The 17,586-nt window shown below is 43.2% G+C and overlaps 1 protein-coding gene across 1 annotated transcript in view; it reads right to left on the bottom strand.

The window, feature by feature from the left end:
* Window positions 1–13,602: 13,602 nt before the first annotated feature.
* SORCS3 (sortilin related VPS10 domain containing receptor 3) overlaps window positions 13,603–17,586 on the bottom strand; it is a gene marked incomplete at both ends in the record, with an annotated part of 605,283 nt that continues 601,299 nt past the window's right edge. The window contains 2 exons of the mRNA XM_082611582.1: window positions 13,603–13,667; window positions 14,433–14,593. Of these exons, the coding sequence (XP_082467708.1) occupies window positions 13,603–13,667; window positions 14,433–14,593 (226 nt within the window). The remainder of the gene's footprint in view (window positions 13,668–14,432; window positions 14,594–17,586) is intronic.

The following is a 17,586-nucleotide window of genomic DNA, read 5'->3' as shown; positions in this document are numbered from 1 at the left end:
CATCCATTATGCTACATCTCTCTGTCTCTTGCCCCTCTCACGGTAAAAGAGGAGAAAAGGAAAATGGTGCTGGCAAGGTTATAGGTTATATAGCAAACACATGGGAAGCAGGGAAATGGGAGGAGTATTGAGCTGGACTCACCAGGAAGACTTGCTGAGGGAGACACACTTGTGCTGGGTGTATTCCATGGTTAGGATTTAGATGGACAGAGTCCAAGAGCTTCTCAGACTCAGGTAGTCCAGAGACTAGAACGGTCCTGGGTGCATCTGGAGTATGGCAGGTGGATCATTCTGTAAAGGGGCTAGATTTGTAGAAACACTGTTCAGCGGTAGGTATGTGTTGGGAAGAGACAGCTCAGTCACTGGAGCTTGTCCTTCCTCTCACCCATCCCCCACGGGGTCTTCTCTCCACATACCCACACCACACCCTTCTCTATCTTCTCAATTTGGTTGTTTCTGGTTGTGTTAACTCCGGAATAACTGGTCCTTCATGGTAGAGGGTTGCATGAAATCGCCTTCCTCCACCAGATGAAGAGGAATAAAGCCCTTTAAACTCAAGATGCAGTTCCTATGAAGTAATGGTAGGATTTTATAGGATTAAGATGGTTTAGAAGAGGGCAATGTATTAAAAAACGTCCCACTCGTCTCAAACACTCCTACCCGAGAGGTGCCCAAGGGTCTCATGGGAAAAGACAAAGAGAAACAACTTGCTACCTTCTTGTTCCTAAGACCTGGGCCACAAACCCTAAAGGCAGAATATTTTGAGAAACCTGAGGGATACATGTGGCCCAGCCTAGATATTTACCAAGCCTCTACACCAGCCTTCCCCTGTCCTGCAAGCTGCAGTGAAATCACAGGATATAATGGCTCGGTCTACTTCATGCAAACGTAGACAACTACAAGAATGCATAGAAAAGAAAACTCCCTTTTTTTTGCTGAGGGACGGCCACATCATAGCAGCATAGTGATGCCAATGACCAACCAAGGAAGCTCAATCTGTGTCCTAAAATCTGAGCAATCAGATCATTTTTCTTCTTTGAAGAGAAGTAGGGACAGGGGTATAATGGGACATTTCTGGTCAATGATAGACCACTTGGCTAACTTAAGACACATGATAATAATAAAATTCATAGCATGCAGACCAGAAGAACAAACCCAAAGCAGACAGCCCAGATTCATATTAGAGAGCCAAAGGGTCCCTGGCCTGGTAAGTTTTGATGGGGAAGAAAGAGTTGGGGGAAAGAAATGGATCATGGGGGCTGGCATTGGATGCTGAGAGCTCCTGCACAGATATTCTGCTTATCCCCACTTCTATCCTTCTACCTGCACCTTTGTTTATATCTTTTTTTTTAGGAATGGGCCTTAGAGTGAGTTGAAATGAGGACCCTCCAAAAGACATATCCACCCAGAACCTGTGAACGCGATGAAAGTTTCTTAGTTGGAAAAGGCATCTTTGCAGATATAATTAAGTTAAGGATCTTTGGATGAGATCATCCTGGATTAATCGGATGGACCCTAAATCCAACGACAAGTGTCCTTATAAGAGAGAAGGGAGAACACACAGAGAAGCCATGTGAAGATGGAGGGGGAGATGGGAGTGATGCAGATACAAGGCAAGGAACGCCAAGAATTGCCAGCTGCCACCAGAATCTAGGAGAGAGAGACAGGGGATGGATTCTACTTCGGGGCTTCCAGAAAGAGCTAAAACTCTGCCACACCCTGATTTTGGACTTCTGGCCCTAGAACTGTGAGGGAATACGTTTCTACTATTCTAAGCCACCTGGTTTATGATAATCTGTCAGAGCAGCCCTAGGAGACGAATACAGCCTGTTAGGTGCTATTCCTTGGGAACACCCTTAGTAACAGCAGTGTGGTTCGATCGATGAACCACCAGGCTGCTCCCTGCCCAGGTGCCTCAGCCATCAGGGAACAAGCCTACCAACCAGCATTCTAACCTGCACTGAAACGTGGGCACTTCCATAGTCTCCTGGGGCCAGCAACCCTGCACAGAAGATTCTGCCTTTGGCCCATCAGGCAGCATCCCGGCTCAAAAACATCCCATTAAACCCGGCTCAAGCACATCTCAAGGCCCTTGGGAAATATGCTCAAATGACAGAGCTGTTCTCCTTTTTGGCAAAGGTCTTTTATCAGGTAACACCGAGTGTATTTTCAATCATTCTCATATCACAGTGAAGGGACAAAACCTGTAAGTGTGTTTGCTGAGTAAGAAAAAGAAAGCAGACGTGAGACGCAGTGGCTTGGTACACCAGGGACTAGCTGGGGCTTTGAGCTTCCATGAATCTTAGCAGTAGCCAGTGAAGTGTAACTCAGTCTTTTTAACTTCATGATATATATTCATGTCAATGGCTTCAAGATAAGGAAAAGACTTTAGTGAAAAATGAAACTTCTGATGAATAACTTGGAGGACGCTGAATAATATACAAATATTTCTTTCTCCTCAGTCAGAGAGATGCCAAATCCTGCTGCGTTCTCAGCCCTGTCCCGGCCATTCTTTTCTAAGGAGAACAACTTGGGAGTAGGAAAGAAAAGAAACCTTGGTATTTGGGGAAGAAGGCTGGAGGGGAGGTGAGAGGCCAGGAGATAGAAGAGGAGGGAAGAAAACCTCAGCAGGCCATAATTGAAAGATCTTAAAAGATGCAGGAAAATTGGCACACTGTTGATAAAAACCATAATAACAAAGTTAATGATAGGCTCCCGGAAGGACCTTGCTTGGTCTCGGATTTGTTATCAAGCAAAGGAGCCGTTCAGCTGGCAGGCATGGCTGCGTTTAGCAATGCAGCATTCATCCTCCAACAGCCCCCCAGCAACGTCACCGGTCAGGCCACTAGTCTCCTTCACTGTCCCAGCCCTCAGTTTGCCTCTACAAAATTACTGATACCTTGGCTCTTTTCTGCGACCCCACAAAAGAATAGGTGTAAACTTGCACGGGGCGGGGATTGGTTTAGTGGCTGTCTTTTCTAATTGTTTTTCATTGTTTCCTACATAAGGGAGGGGAGGTAACTCTGGGTGGATGAACGTCGAGGGGGCCGAGGAACACCTCTGGGAGGGTCTGAGCCTTCCTGGGCTGCCTCTTCCTTAGCAAGGAGTTCTGTGCCCTGTCATACAGGTGTCCTAGGAAAGCACAGAAGAAGGGTGGGGGGCAAAGGGAATGCTCACTTATGCCAAACCTATCATACGCTCCATGCTTTCTATCTTATTTTCTCCATAAGACCAAGGAGGAAATTGAGGCTTAGGGAGATGAGAGACTCACCCGAGACCACACAGGGAGTAAATGCAGAAGTTGGAACTGAACCAAGATGTAAGCCCTGCAAAGGCTAAATCCTTCTGATAACATCATGATTCTGCCCCCAGAGGTGGAGGCAACACCCTAGCTGAATCCGGGGTGGGACATGGTCCCTGAGTTCTGAGAGCTCAGAGTGGGAGAGCCTTCACTTGAAGGAAGGAAAGTTGCATGATACATTGATAAACACTCATAAAAAATACTATAAATGAAAAATTGTTTAAAGAGCAGCCTACCTTCCAAAGCTGGCAGGGCTGGTTTGAACGTGCTCACCTTCTGCTTGATGTCTCCTGTGGGTGATCGCATCCAGGTCCATGACTTCTCTAGCTCCAATTCTGAACCTCTAGCCATCACCCTTTGTATCAGAGGGTCAGGTGGGTGCTAAGGCTCAGGGGAGAAATTTGGTCCAAGTTTCCCTTCTGTTTAAAATGTTTTCCAGCACCAGGCAATGCCTTCCTCAAGCTGAGTTCTTCACCTGACAGTTCATGCAGAATCTCTCACCATGTTTGATAAACACTTAAAACCTTAATTGGTGTTGTTCGGTTCCAACGTTTGTTAACAATGGCAAATTACTTACAGATGGGATGTTGCCAGCAAAATTGCTCGACAAAAAAGTTTCTCTGCTTTTGCGAAAGGAATAAGACAAAAGAGTAGTAGAGAGCAACATAAGAGCAATTTCTTTTGCCAAGAATCTTGAGTAATGATTTCCTGTACCTTTAATACTCATTGTGGAAGACCTAAGTAATTAGTTTCTTTTTCCATTTATAAAGACCAATAAACCATTGTCTAGCAGACATTATGCTACAAGTCTCTTGAAATTGTTGTCCATCTCTGACCTATGAATGTTCTTATTTTAACTATGCTTAATAATCAGTATTGCAGAACAATCTCTTACTTTTTTTTTAAGTTTATTAAAAAGGACTCTAATGAAATACCCTGAAATCCACTAGATCTGGAAAACCATTATAAACATTTGATGTGACTTTTACTTTCTTCTTTTAAACCATGAAATGAACACAAGCTCATCATAAACATTTGGAGTCATACAGAAAATACAAACTATCCTGTGCAAATAAGGTCAACATTTTTCTAACTCTAAATCTCTGATGTTTTGTGATTTCATAGTTGTCTTTCCAGCCCATTTCCCACCATTGCCCCATTTCCATTCATCCTCCAGTTCTGCCACTGCTTCAACGTTTAGAGCTCTATCACTTTGCCAGAGAAAGAAGGGAAAGGAAGATGCTAGATGAAAAAAAAAGTGTGAGCAAATCCCAACATTTTTTTTTTTTTTTGCGGTACACGGGCCTCTCACTGTTGTGGCCTCTCCCGTTGTGGAGCACAGGCTCCGGACGCGCAGGCTCAGCGGCCATGGCTCACGGGCCCAGCCGCTCCGCGGCATGTGGGATCTTCCTGGACCAGGGCACGAACCTGTGTCCCCTGCATCGGCAGGCGGACTCTCAACCACTGCACCACCAGGGAAGCCCGCAAATTCCAACATTTTTAATGCCTAGTGTAAATGTCATTTCCTTTGCAAATTCTTCCTTAAGTTTTACCACCATCCTTCCTCTGGGTGGAAGGATCATCCCTATACATCTCTGTTAACTGTTTCTAAATTATCAAAGCACTTTGTCCCCCAAAAAAGTGTGATAGAAAATTGAGTACTGCAGAATGTTCCACCAGGCCAGGAAAGGGGTCGTATATTCATATCTGAAATTCCAACCACCTAACATACTACCAGGCACTCAGTTTCTTAGTTTGTGCTCAATAAAGATTGAAAGAATAGTGATTTCAAAACTTCTTTGAAAGGTTATTGAAGTGGACATTCATTCTCTGTCCAGAATCCATTGTGCCTTCATAGCCAACCACTTATTTCCTGTGGTGGTGGTGGAGGGCTCATATTTCTCCTAGTGTACGTCATCTAAGCGGAACAGTAAATCCAAATGCCTCTACCCCCACCTGAAAAGCCAGAGAAATACAGCTTTATTCCCCCAGAGAGTTATCCTCACCATTTAGTTTTCTAAGGCTGTTATAACAAGTACCACAGATTGGGTGGCTTAAACAACAGAAATGTATTCTGTCACCATCCTGGAGGCTAGAAGTCAGAGATCAAAGTGTCAGCAGGGTTGGTTTCTTCTGAGGATTCTCTCCTTGGCTTCTAGAGGACCGTCTTCTCCTTATGTCTTCACATGGTCTTCCCTCTGTGGGTGTCTGTGCCCTACTTTCTTCTTATAAGGATATCAGTCAGATTGGATTAGCACCCACCCTAAACACCTCATTTTAACTTAATTACCCCTTTAAAGGCCCTATTTCCTAATACAATGACATTCTGAGGTACTAGAGGTTAGGGCTTCAACACATGACTTTTGAGGGGACAGGATTCAGCCCATAATACTCACTGTACCATGCAGTTAGCATGTGCCCTAAACTTTACCAGTTAGGAAATTTATCTGGAATTTTGCATCTTCAGTAACATGAGGATAGAAGAAATGATTGACATTCTTTCATTCGAGAAGAGTCCCCTGGTTAGATGCTATCTGCCCGGAAAACACTTCTGTGCTTCCGGATCCCTCTAGATCTGTCTTAGCTCCTGCTTCTTTCCAAGTTATGGTCTCCAAACTTGAGTTGATTCTGTGGGCTCCCGATAGCCTTCTTGGAAATTCCATTTTGCTGGAATTAGCCAAGATCAGTGTCTGTTTTCTGCAACCAAAATCCTAACTGATATAATATTTTAAATATCTTTTTAAAAACCATCCAAAGCTATGCTCACTGACCTCTGACTAGGAAAGAGTTCACCACCCCAATGAGAGGCCTTCAAATCCTCCAAAGCTGATAGGCGATATCCATAAAGAATTTTTAGGCTCAGAGAATTGGATTTCCATCTATGGGTAGGGGATTGAAAGGGAAAAAACAATTCAAAGGTAAATGTAACATGGACACATCTCTGATTTTATGTTCCCTCTGAATTTTATGTTAAGGTGACCCTACCTCCTGGTTTGCTTGAAACAGTCCTGTGTCATGCTTGTTTTCCCAGAGTAATTATTAATAGTGCTCCATTTACCCCAAACTGTGTCCCAGTTTGGGTTAAAAAAAGATGTGGTCACACTAAATTGTGTGTTTTGATCATTGATATAGTTCTATTGTCTAGTAAAGAGCCCGGTAGAGAGCAGGGTTTCAGTAAATATTTCTTGAATTAATGAATGAAAAGGATCTTGCCCCATTCTCAGCTACAGGTGCCTATTTAGTTATTTGTTTTTCTTCTACTTGATGTCACTTGCTGGGTCTATATAATTGAGCCAAGAGGTTTTGGAAGGACAGCATCTTGCTATGGAAATCTCCTAGACAGAAAGGAGACCCATGTTTGGAGACCTGCCATGTTCCTGTTAGCACCCATGGAAGGGGTGGCTGCCTCTTTAAAAGGGATACATTTCAAGGCAAGGTGTGAAGCCCACCTGTTGTTAGAAAGCCTGCCAAGATCTGAGCTCGACTGGACTCGGAGCTTTCCCTCCCGCTACCTGACCTCCCTATCGCCTGGATGAGGCTCCAACTTGATCAGTAGGCAACCAACATGCCACTAATTAGGAGGCACAAGGCATAGCAGAGGATGATTAGCTCATGATGAGCACATACTGGCTAGAGTTGTCTTGTTACCATTATAAATAGATTAGAAATCTGGGGAGCATCTGTATTTTCCCCTCACAGAGGAGAATCTGAAATTGACAGGTTGAAATAAGAATGTGCCGAGGGGAGCTCTGTAATTGACAAAGATTAACTTTATTTCTCTAGCCTCATCTCTCCCCTCTTCTTCCCCTTGACACCTCACCCTCAGAATGTCCCAGCTGCCAATGGAAGAAGTCCAGCAATTCTCTAATTGAACCATAAGATTTTGGAAGGCCAGCAAAAGAAATCCATCCTGGCTTTCCAAGGACCAGGTGTGTTCTTTATGGAGACAATTATGTGCTTCCCAGGTGATTCTACCTAGAAACCGAGAAAGACAGATTAGTGACAAGAAAAGCAATTCTGTTTCGTCTCTGTTGCTTCTGCATGGCCTCCTTTCTCTTCCCCTCTACCATGCTTGGACACATTTTTAACTGCAGCCAGTTCCTGAACATGGGCAGCGATAACCCTTTGCAAGGGAGAATAAGCAACAAAAGAGCCTGCCTTGTAGGAAGAAGCTTCTGGGGCAGGCTCCAGGAAGGAGAAGTAGGGTCTTCTTCGTGGGGAGAAACCCCTGGGGCCCGGCAGCCTTTAGCACCTGGGATGCTTCGGCACAGACATCTCAGCAGAAGAAGTCTCTGTTCTTCAGGCAGCAGACCACATACTTTCTCAGGAGCAAACCACTGAAGGCCCCACTTTATCTAGTTAATTTCCAATGGCTGCAAACAGCTCCATTCCCCAGAGACTAAGCCATAATGACAGATGGCATGTGTGCCTGTCATGATCTATTTTCTTCGGTCTTTGCTGACATTTTGGAAAGAATGTGTCTTGTGCTCACTCTCTGAAAGAGCTCTCCTTGAGCTGTGACCAGAGTTGAAGGCAAGAAACCGTCTCCTTGGTACCTCCATCTATATAAGAGGTATATTTTTACAAATCATTGTTTTATCTGATTTTCAATGTATGAAGATAAAGGAACTCAAGTCAGTGACCCTCAGAGAGGCTTTGAGGGACCCCAGGACCTGGAAATGTACATCACAAAAACTTTGTATGAGAAGAGAGTGTATATAAGAAGCAAGTTATGTTATAAAGGAGTCAAAACCATAAACAAGCAAGGCCAAACTGTTTCTGTCCAGTAGCATGGCTCTCTCCGGGGCATTGACACATCCAGCAAGGCTGAGCATGGTTCAGGACCTGAGAGCCTCCAGTCTTTAATTTTATGAGGCGTTTCTGGTAGCCCTGATTACAAGTGTCCATTTCTTGCCCCCTCCATACGATCCAAGGAAAATTAGATCAGTTATATTAACAACAACAACAAAAAGCAATAAAGTAAGAAGTGACTTTTGGGAACGAGGTGTAAACAGTGGATTTTAACCCCAAATCTCTTCCATATGGGGGAGACGTAATGTCAAGTAATTCTGAATTCTTTCTCTAGCAGTACAGCCCTTGGTAAAAGACTGGTAAGATCATTTTTATAACTTGAGGCCGGGAAGGACAGAGGAAAAGGATCTAGCACAATACCAGAGCTTCTCAGATTCAATTCATTATTTGTCAAGGTCTAGTTATTTTGGGTTTATCCAAGTTATCGTATTTGATCTTGGTTCCAACACTGTGAGGTTGATGTCATTATATTCAATTTATAGATAGGGAAACTGGACGCTGATGATGTCATTTTACCCCTCTGGGCCTCAGATAATTAAAAAAGCAGTGCATTCAAGTTTTATTGAGAATCTGAGTCTCCAAAGAAATTGAACACTAGCAGAGGCTCTCTTTTGTTTTTCATATACAATGTCCCACTGGTTCCTCTCTGAATGAACCTGTATCTCATAATGATATACAGCCTGAAAACACAGAGACAAAGAGCAATTTAACTCTGCTACTGTAAAGTTAGCAGTAATTAAGTTTAAGGGACATCGAGATGCAGCAGTACTTTGGGAGATAATCGTTGGACTACATGGCCCCTTTGGCAGTACCACTGGACCAGACAAGAGAATTCAGCAGGATCTGTGGTGTGAGTCAGGATGAGGCATTCCCATTGCTTATGTCTGCTCTCTGGCCTTCTTCCCTCTGAATAAGGCCAAATGTTTTGAAAGGAGAGCAGCGCAGTGTGTGAAGCTGGGGTCTGGCAGCTGTCTGTTGAGCAGCCTTCTTTCAGTCCAGTGAGGGAAGCATAGGCATCAGGCCATGGGCAACTAGACCAGTGCATCAGCAGGGCAATGGCACGTGGAGGGTCGTGAGCCACTGAATGATGAGCCCACTCGGGAAGTTAGATTCTAAAGCGTTCTGGACATTGTAAATACGGGGGCCATATTGCCATATCCATCAGGTTCTCGACTGACTCTCAATGATGGGCAGTCCCATCAGTTTTGCATTTGCTGGGGAGGCGCGTGGTAGAAAGAATACTGCCCTACAGTAAAGAGGACATGGATTCTATCTTCAGCTCTGCACTAACTTGCTGTGTAGCCGTAGGGAAATCACTTTCCTCTCTGCGTCTCAGTTTATCCCTCTACAGAAGAAGAGAGTTCTCTTAAGTACTAGTCATCTCTCTATAATTTTGGAATTGGCAGTATGTTTTTCACATCTCTGGAAATCAAAACTAGCCGGTAAGGCAGGCCATAAAGCATTTTCCTTTTACAAGTAAGGAAACTGTGGTCTAGAATGACTTGCTAAAAGTCAGAGATCTCCTAATTCCTGGCTTAATGTTTGTTCCAAGGCACAGTCCATCACCACCTTGACTCATAGTGTGATTTGTTTTAGATAACTCAATCGGGTGACTCTCCCACAGTTGCAGCTGTTGCCCAGGAGGAAATGAGCAAATCTGGAAGCTGTTCTCACTTCTGTAGATTAACGTGCCTTGTATCACGGTAACAGGAGCCGGGGAGGTGACTTTTACCTGTAACTCTGCCTGAACTATTTTAGTGGCAGATAGAGCAGTTATTCTTGAACTTTAGTGCACATGAGAATCCTCAGAGAATCTGCTTATGATGCTGATAGCTGGACTCTAGCCCCAGAATACTTCTGCAAGCTTACTTCTCTGGTCTAGAATTGCCTTAGAGAAGACAGTTCTGATGCAGAGTGTCCTCACCACCGGTGAGAGACCCTTCAGAGAACTAGCTACAAAGCCAATCACACCCTCTGCCATGTGCCTTTGCCTGCCTTCTACCGAGAAATCTGACAGGCCTATGCTGGTGGTGGATACAGAGGCTATATTCATAGCATGACTTTGGCCAAATGAAACAACTGACTCACACTGGTTTATGACTTTATTTCACTTTCTTCCTCTTTACTCTGGTGGAGCAATTTCATCAACCGGGACATAAAATTAACATGAGGAGAACTCAGATCTCATGGAAAGCAAAAACTAATTCTCCTTTGACTTGGGATAGGACTGTTAGACACTTCATATTATTGGGGAAGTTCAAAACCATTAAAAATCCCTTAAAGATGTCTAGGCACTTTATGTTATAAACCACTGGAGTTAGACCCAAAAACTCACTGCTTCTTTTAGAGGTACCACATGACATTCTCAATATTTGAGGAAGGTACTTACAGAATGTAAATTTTTTTAAAAGGTGAGTATAACACAAGAAAAGTTATACCAAGAATAATATACAATTTTTAAACACATTCACAAATTGAAAGAAAACCACCTTTGTTTAATCCTATATCTTCAACTGAGTTCAGAAAATATGATTCCAGAGTAGTCAGTCAGTATCCAAAATATGGGAGCAAATTATTGACCAAAACTTCTGGTTTCTTGGGTTTCTGGGATCCATGGAAATGTATCACATATTTTGAACAATAAATAATTAAAACTCTAACTTGCAGCCCTCATTCTAGGCACTTAGTTCACATTCCATTATTAGCTAAGGTACAAGACAGCCAGTTACACCTCCTTCCAAATTCCTTACTTGGTGTAGGAAAGAGATTTGTTGCTGGTTTGATGCATCAAACAGCATAAAAAAGGTTTAAAAAAAGGATATATGTCATGTTGGTTTCCTCTCCTCTTTTCATGTCTCCTGTTGAAATCTTTAAGACTGAGTTGGAGTCCCACCTCTACCACCCACTGGGAGCTTGTGTTGGACTCAAAGGCCTTGGGGTTACCAAGACTTCTGCTCATTTGAGATGGGAAACTTGGATACTGATTCAAACGGGCCATCTAATGTAAGTTCCCCATGGGGGTCACAGAAACTGAGTAGGTAGAAGAGGTTGAACTATTGTCCTCAATTCTTCTTACCCTCCGTAGACTGGAATTATATATCCACACCTTTTGCCATGTAATTTAGTAATGTTTTGCACCGGAGTCTATTTCCCTAGCTCACTGATGTTGAACGTGGCCATATGGTTTTCTTTAGTTAATGGAACGTCAGTGACAGTAAATAGAGGGGCCATTTTGATCCAAGGCCTTGGAGGATAGAGTATGGTGCTGGCCTCACTTGGAATTCTGTAATCCACCATGAAAATAACATGCCCTGGGTAGCTGCTGGTCTCAGAATGATGACAACTCATGGAGCAGACTTCAAACAACTGAAGCCTGCATCCAAACTAGCCCAGGAGAACCTGGTCAGTCCCAACCGAGCTCACCCAAATCACAGCCAACCTGAAGACTCACAAGCAAAACATCAATATATGTTGTCATAAGCTAGTCGTTTTTTTTTTTCTCCCATGGAGCATTATTGCAGCAATAGTCGAATAATACAACAGATCAAGTCAACTGCCCAAAGAGAGAACTCTCAGCCAGGTATATAGCTTTGATGTACAAAAATACATTTATTTTCAACAATTTCAAAACCACTGTCTTTTTTTTTTACAGTAGAAATATTCAAATGGAACGATAAAACCAAGAGGTTTGGAAGGACAGTATATGTACATATACTGTATATATAGATATGACTCATGCATTTGTATTCCAGTGTTTAGTACAAGTATTGCAATTGTCTGCCCCATTTAACCCTTGAAACGAAAAAGCAAGATCTTTAGAAATATTCCTAATTCTGATCTATGATGTAGCCAGTCCGATTTCTCAAGGTCGTATTCTCTCAGGGTCTCAGAGAGAAGGATGTGAACAATATCCCACAAAAATGAACAGGTAAAAAATTCAGCCTTTTCTTCCATATATATATATACAGTATATCATTTTTATAAAACAAGTACGCTCAGGCTGATCCTGAAAAGAAAACAATGCTTACAGCATGGCTTAAAATGACCCTCCTAAAAAAAACTGACACATGAACCGTGTGAAGGGGCTGGGGTGCAGGAAAAGAGAACACTGGCTTTGAAAGTCACTCGCCCCAGATGCAAGAACTGCCTTCAGGGAACTGAAGGTAGACATTTGACTTTAAGGAAGTTGTGTACTTGTGTACGTCTGACAAGCAAGCGGCACAGCTTTGCGAGAATCAACTTTGACTAAGATCATTAAAGGCTACACCCCTCTGGGGTCTGCAGGGTTTGCACGGTCACAGGATTCTACGAAGGCCAGCTCCCTCCCACCTCTAACTTCTCCCAGGCTGAGGCACTCACTGGGCTTGACCTAGTGCCCAAGGGATTTTTCTGGGGTAAGAATAGCCAGAGAATTCCCCATAAGCATTATTCAATTCCAAGGAATCCAACCAGAAAACAGAATGTCATCTTTTTAGATCCACTGCCTGGGTTTTTTGGAGAAAACCTCAGGCTGATAGCTATCCTCAACCTCATCCTTTTGGAGGGGAAGCCTTGTTTCCCCATCTGGGTTTCAGTTTGAAGTCTGTAGTGGGCTTCATCTGGCAACTTCTTTCACATCACGGATGGGACAAAAAAAAACAACCCCAGGTTCTATGATGTCACTCTCGTCCTTCCTTTGCTAGGTGTTTCAAAGAAGCCCTCCCCCCTCCCCCCTTTATATACAGAAATAGAAACCAGCGATGGCAGGGACACAGAGATGCAAGAGATAAGTGTGACAGACAACTGGAGAGCATCCAGAAACCAGCGTCAAGCAGGCCTGGGGGTGGGTCAGCTCTGAAGGTGGGTGCATAAGCCAACAGACGCATCTTTCTTTTTTCTGTTTTCTTTTTTACTAAACATTAAATTATTTCTCAGGAAATAAAGAGCTACTTACATTGTAACTATATACAATAAGCCATCTGCAGCTTGCAATGGACATGCACGGGGCAGGGCCTCTTCGATAGGTGTGCACGCCTCCTGCAGCTACGCTCACTCCCCACCAACCTTCCTCCTGCAGACCTAACTGGGAAATGGTTTACGTTTTAGGTGCGTGCTGGGAGGGAGGAGGTGGGTACTGGTGATTTGGGCTTGTGGCGTGGGGGAGGATGGGAGGTTAGTGGAAAGCCAACCCAACTTAAAAAATAAAAAGAAAGAAAGACTGCAAGGAAAACAAGATTCCTTGCACCATCAATGGCAGAATGAAGCAAGAAAGCCATGGGAAGATGCATCCTTTGCCCTTAGCACAAATACAGCCATTTATTCTTTGTGTCTCATTTTAATCAGTTATGAATGCCTTCGCCTCCCAGAACTAAGCATCTGCCTGCTATATATGAAGGGGCCCTTGGTAAACAAAAGGTAAAAAAGACATTTTCATTGTTCCATAATAAGAGTAATAGGAACCATCAAAAATAAAAAGTCAGAAAGATGGTTGACCACGTGGCTTGTTGGTATTAAACACTAGTGCAGTTGGGGATCTCCTTTGTGCTTTCGCTGTTTGCAATGGTGGCAATGCCTCCTGCAGGGGAGAGAAGACAGAGGGAGGTAAGGATGTACCTGTCACCAGGGCGTGGGTCTGTGCTTTATTTATTGCTAAATACCAAGCCACCTTAATGTGTGCTTATGAAATAGGGCACCTGGGTAGTCTATCCTATCAGTTCATTGGCTTATCTTACCTATGTTTAACGTTTGCCATCTCCCACCCCAGCACACAAGGTAGGAGCAATACCTTGCCATCTTATACTCTGCTGATCACAATACTGATAGCCAACAGGTATTGAACACGTATTACGTGGCAGACACTGTGCTAATGATATATATCATTTCATGATCACAACAATTTTAGAAGGCAGATACTATTATTCCCATTTCACAGATGAGGAATATGAGACACAGAGAGGTACCAGAGCTAGAAGATTGGTAGAGCAAAAAAATGAATCCAGGGCTATCTGATGGCAGAGTGCCTATTCACGTGATTATTGGGACATATAATGCTTTTGCTTTATAGAAAAAATAAAGTCCAACAGTAATAGTTGGCCTCATCCCTCTCCCACTCAGACTCCAGCACTTTTGATCTTGATCTACTTCTAAGAGAAAAAAGTTCCACCAATTTCATGTGGTCAGAGGTGGCGGACACTTTAAAACATGATTATGTCGCCATAGCCAACTGTTTTCTTCCCCACCCTCCAGACTAGTCCTACCTGAAGGACAGGCCACATGGGCTGGCTGACTCAGGGTCTGGAGGACAGAGAACTCAGGAGCCTGGTGACACCAGTGCACATACCTATGACCCGGGTGTCCAGCTCTTTGTCCAGCAGTTCCTCGGGCTCGGTGAAGTCACTGAGTGTGATTTTGGGGGCGTTTTCACTTTGGCTCACTGACCCAATCATCTCCTGTTCCTTGTCGTGTTGGACTTGAGCATAGATGTTAATCCAGGGGATTTTCCTACACGGGGCAGAGCAAAATCAGATTACGATCACGGGGCATGTCCGACTGGGGCAACTGGGAAATCCTGGGTGATACGGTGGAGGAAGAAGCTATTTACAGGACCAATGTCAGGGAAAGGGGCTGGCCACCCAGATACTGTCCCCATGAGGCCAATGAACACAAGGAGGGGCCCGGGTGCCCAGGGGAGATGTAACCCACAGAACTCTCAGAGGCATGCACCTTCTTCTGAGGCACAAAACCAGCAGGTGTAAACAGAAGGGCAATGCTATCGACCAAGTGTGCACTAAAACCCTTAAAACATTTACCAGTTATTACGTTTACAAAGGAGCTGGACTTTGAGACTCATAAGGTTGTATCATAGTGAAAAGACAGCTTTTTCTAAGTTTGTATCAGTTTCGTCAATGCACATTGGTTTTCTTTATGAATAGCCAAGAAATAAAAGACTTATAGCCATTGCTACCATTTTTAGAACACCATCCATGGGCCAAGTGTCTTAAATACTTCCATAGTCAGTTTCCTCATCTGTTCAATAGGAATAACAATAGCTTTCTTTTAGGAGTGTGGAGAGGATTAAGGCAAGGATTAAGAGAAGCTAAATAACTTCCTTCAAAGACACAAAGGTAGGAGGTTTGGAAACAAGGCAGACAGAGTTGAGGTTGGAGGAGCAGGTAGGTTCAAACTGAAACCTGCTTGGAGTATTCATCTCCTGACCCATCTCCATCATCTCCTGACCCACTGTGTTCCAGCTTCTGTAGTCTCCTTTGACTTCTTCTAATCCTGCGCTTCTCAAACTTCAATATGCTTATGCCTCACCAGGTTCTTGTTAAAATGCATTTGTTACTCTATAGGCCTGAACTGGATGGGTTGAAATTCTGCATTTCTGCCTAGTACCCAGGTGGTACTGATGCTGCTGGTCTGAAACCCAAACTTTTGAGTTTCAAGATTCTGATACATCAGACTCGTCCCCACCTTGGGGACGAGGTTTGAATCAACTGTTCCCTCTGTAATATACCTCCTTCTACTCTTCTCGTGACGGTGTCTTTCTTGTCCTTCAGAATTTGGCTTACATGTCACTTCTGAGAGGCCTCTCCTGACCACCCACTCTCTCCCATCATAAATATGTAATTATGGGATGGTGTCTCTGAAAGAAACGAATAGGGTGTTGGTTTAGGGTGATGGAATAGGCTATGTGTGTGGACTTGTTTTCTGTCTGTCTTTCTCTCCCACAAAAAGCCCCACGTCTGCAAGGTCTACATTTTCCATTTTCACTGCTCTACACTTAACTTAGCACAGTGCTTGGCATGTGGTTTACGTTCAGTATTTGTCAAATAAATGAATAAATGACCTCAAAGCCTATGCTCTTTTTATTTTCATATATTATGTTCTCAAACAAAAAGACCACACTTTTATCTTAGAATTTTACAGGTAGAAGAGCCCTCTCTTACCTCATTAAATGAGGGGGAAATTGGTCTGAAGTCCAGACATTTCATGAAGCTGATTACTGGCAGAGATGTTATTAAAACCTGAGACATCTGACACCTACCCCAAACCAGAACATTCTGTGCGGAATCACTCTGTTGCCCTAGTGCCAACCAGTGGTATTTTCAAGCATCTACATTCCCTTCCCTACTCTAACCCCACAATGAGGTAGAATGTGAGGCATTTAATAAGGTCTTCCATAGCTAATTTGGAAGGAAAGATCCCAAAATATGTTTAAAACATGGACAGTTTCTACTTTTCATTTATGTCCAGTTTTCATGTTTTTAATGGTTGCTTTCCATACATTAAGGGAGGTATCCTCCTGACTCCTACTGGTCTAAACCAGCTTACTATAATTTACAAGAACCTTAAGTGAAGAGATTCTATGTGAGGCAGCAAACTGCAGGCTCTCTAAATGTGTGTAATTAAAATTTCATGCTGGCCCTTACTTTCTTCTTATCTAAACAGAAAGGCAGCCAAACGACTTAGATTTCTTCTAGTCATAAAAGTACATATTACTCATGAACATTGGGATCAACTGTAATATTTATTAGGTGCTGGGGGCAGTCAAACCATTCCTGATCACACAAGTCTGGGTACTTCAGAGCTGTAGCCAGAGGTCACTGCCTCCCCTTTCCTGCTTTTTTAATGATTGATACCTGTGAGGATTTGGATAAATTTGCCCTTATAAAGACTGTTCACTTTATTTTAATCTCTGAAAACAGGCATATTTTTTCAATATTTTTAATAGATGGTTGGAAGGGAATGAATTTTATGTCACAACTTGCAGCATTTAAAATTTTTTTCAAATTGCTTTTTATTTCTTAACGCATCCACTTGTAGGACCGTTGAGACAAAAAGTCAAGACTAAACCCCGCTTTTGCAGATAAGAAAGGTGGGAAATGAGATTTAGAGGCATGTCTTGGGCTATACATTCATGTAAATTTGTTTTTTTTTTTTGCGGTACGCGGGCCTCTCACTGCTGTGGCCTCTCCCGTTGTGGAGCACAGGCTCCGGATGCACAGACTCAGCGGCCATGGCTCACGGGCCCAGCCGCTCCGCGGCATGTGGGATCTTCCCAGACAGGGGCACGAACCCGCGTCCCCTGTATCGGCAGGCGGACTCTCAACCACTGCGCCACCAGGGAAGCCCTCATGTAAATTTTAATAAGAGGAGTAAGATGGATCAATCCAAGTCACCTATATAAATTTCAGTTTTTATTTGTTTGTTCAAACTATGATTAAGTATTAGAAGTCCGTGGGAGGAATTTAGAGAAAGCAAAGTAGGCTTCGCACTGTGATGAAAGCCTTACTGAAAAAAGACTGGAAGAAATATAAAATTTCAAAAGTTTTCTTGGATAATAAGAAAAAACAAATCTATAGTACAGAAAGAAGGTCTTGTTAGGAAGAGTTTTCAGAAAATAAAAGCCATCTCAAAATGATTTTTAATTATATTGCCTAAGACATCACAAGATAGCAGTCACTATCCAAGAATAAGATCAAATGTGGTCA

The sequence above is a fragment of the Mesoplodon mirus genome, assembly GCF_964341445.2.
Source record: "Mesoplodon mirus genome assembly, chromosome: 2".
Classification (NCBI taxonomy): Eukaryota; Metazoa; Chordata; class Mammalia; order Artiodactyla; family Ziphiidae; genus Mesoplodon; species Mesoplodon mirus.
Note: the sequence above shows the minus strand (reverse complement) of the source record. Positions and strands in the feature narration are given on the sequence as shown.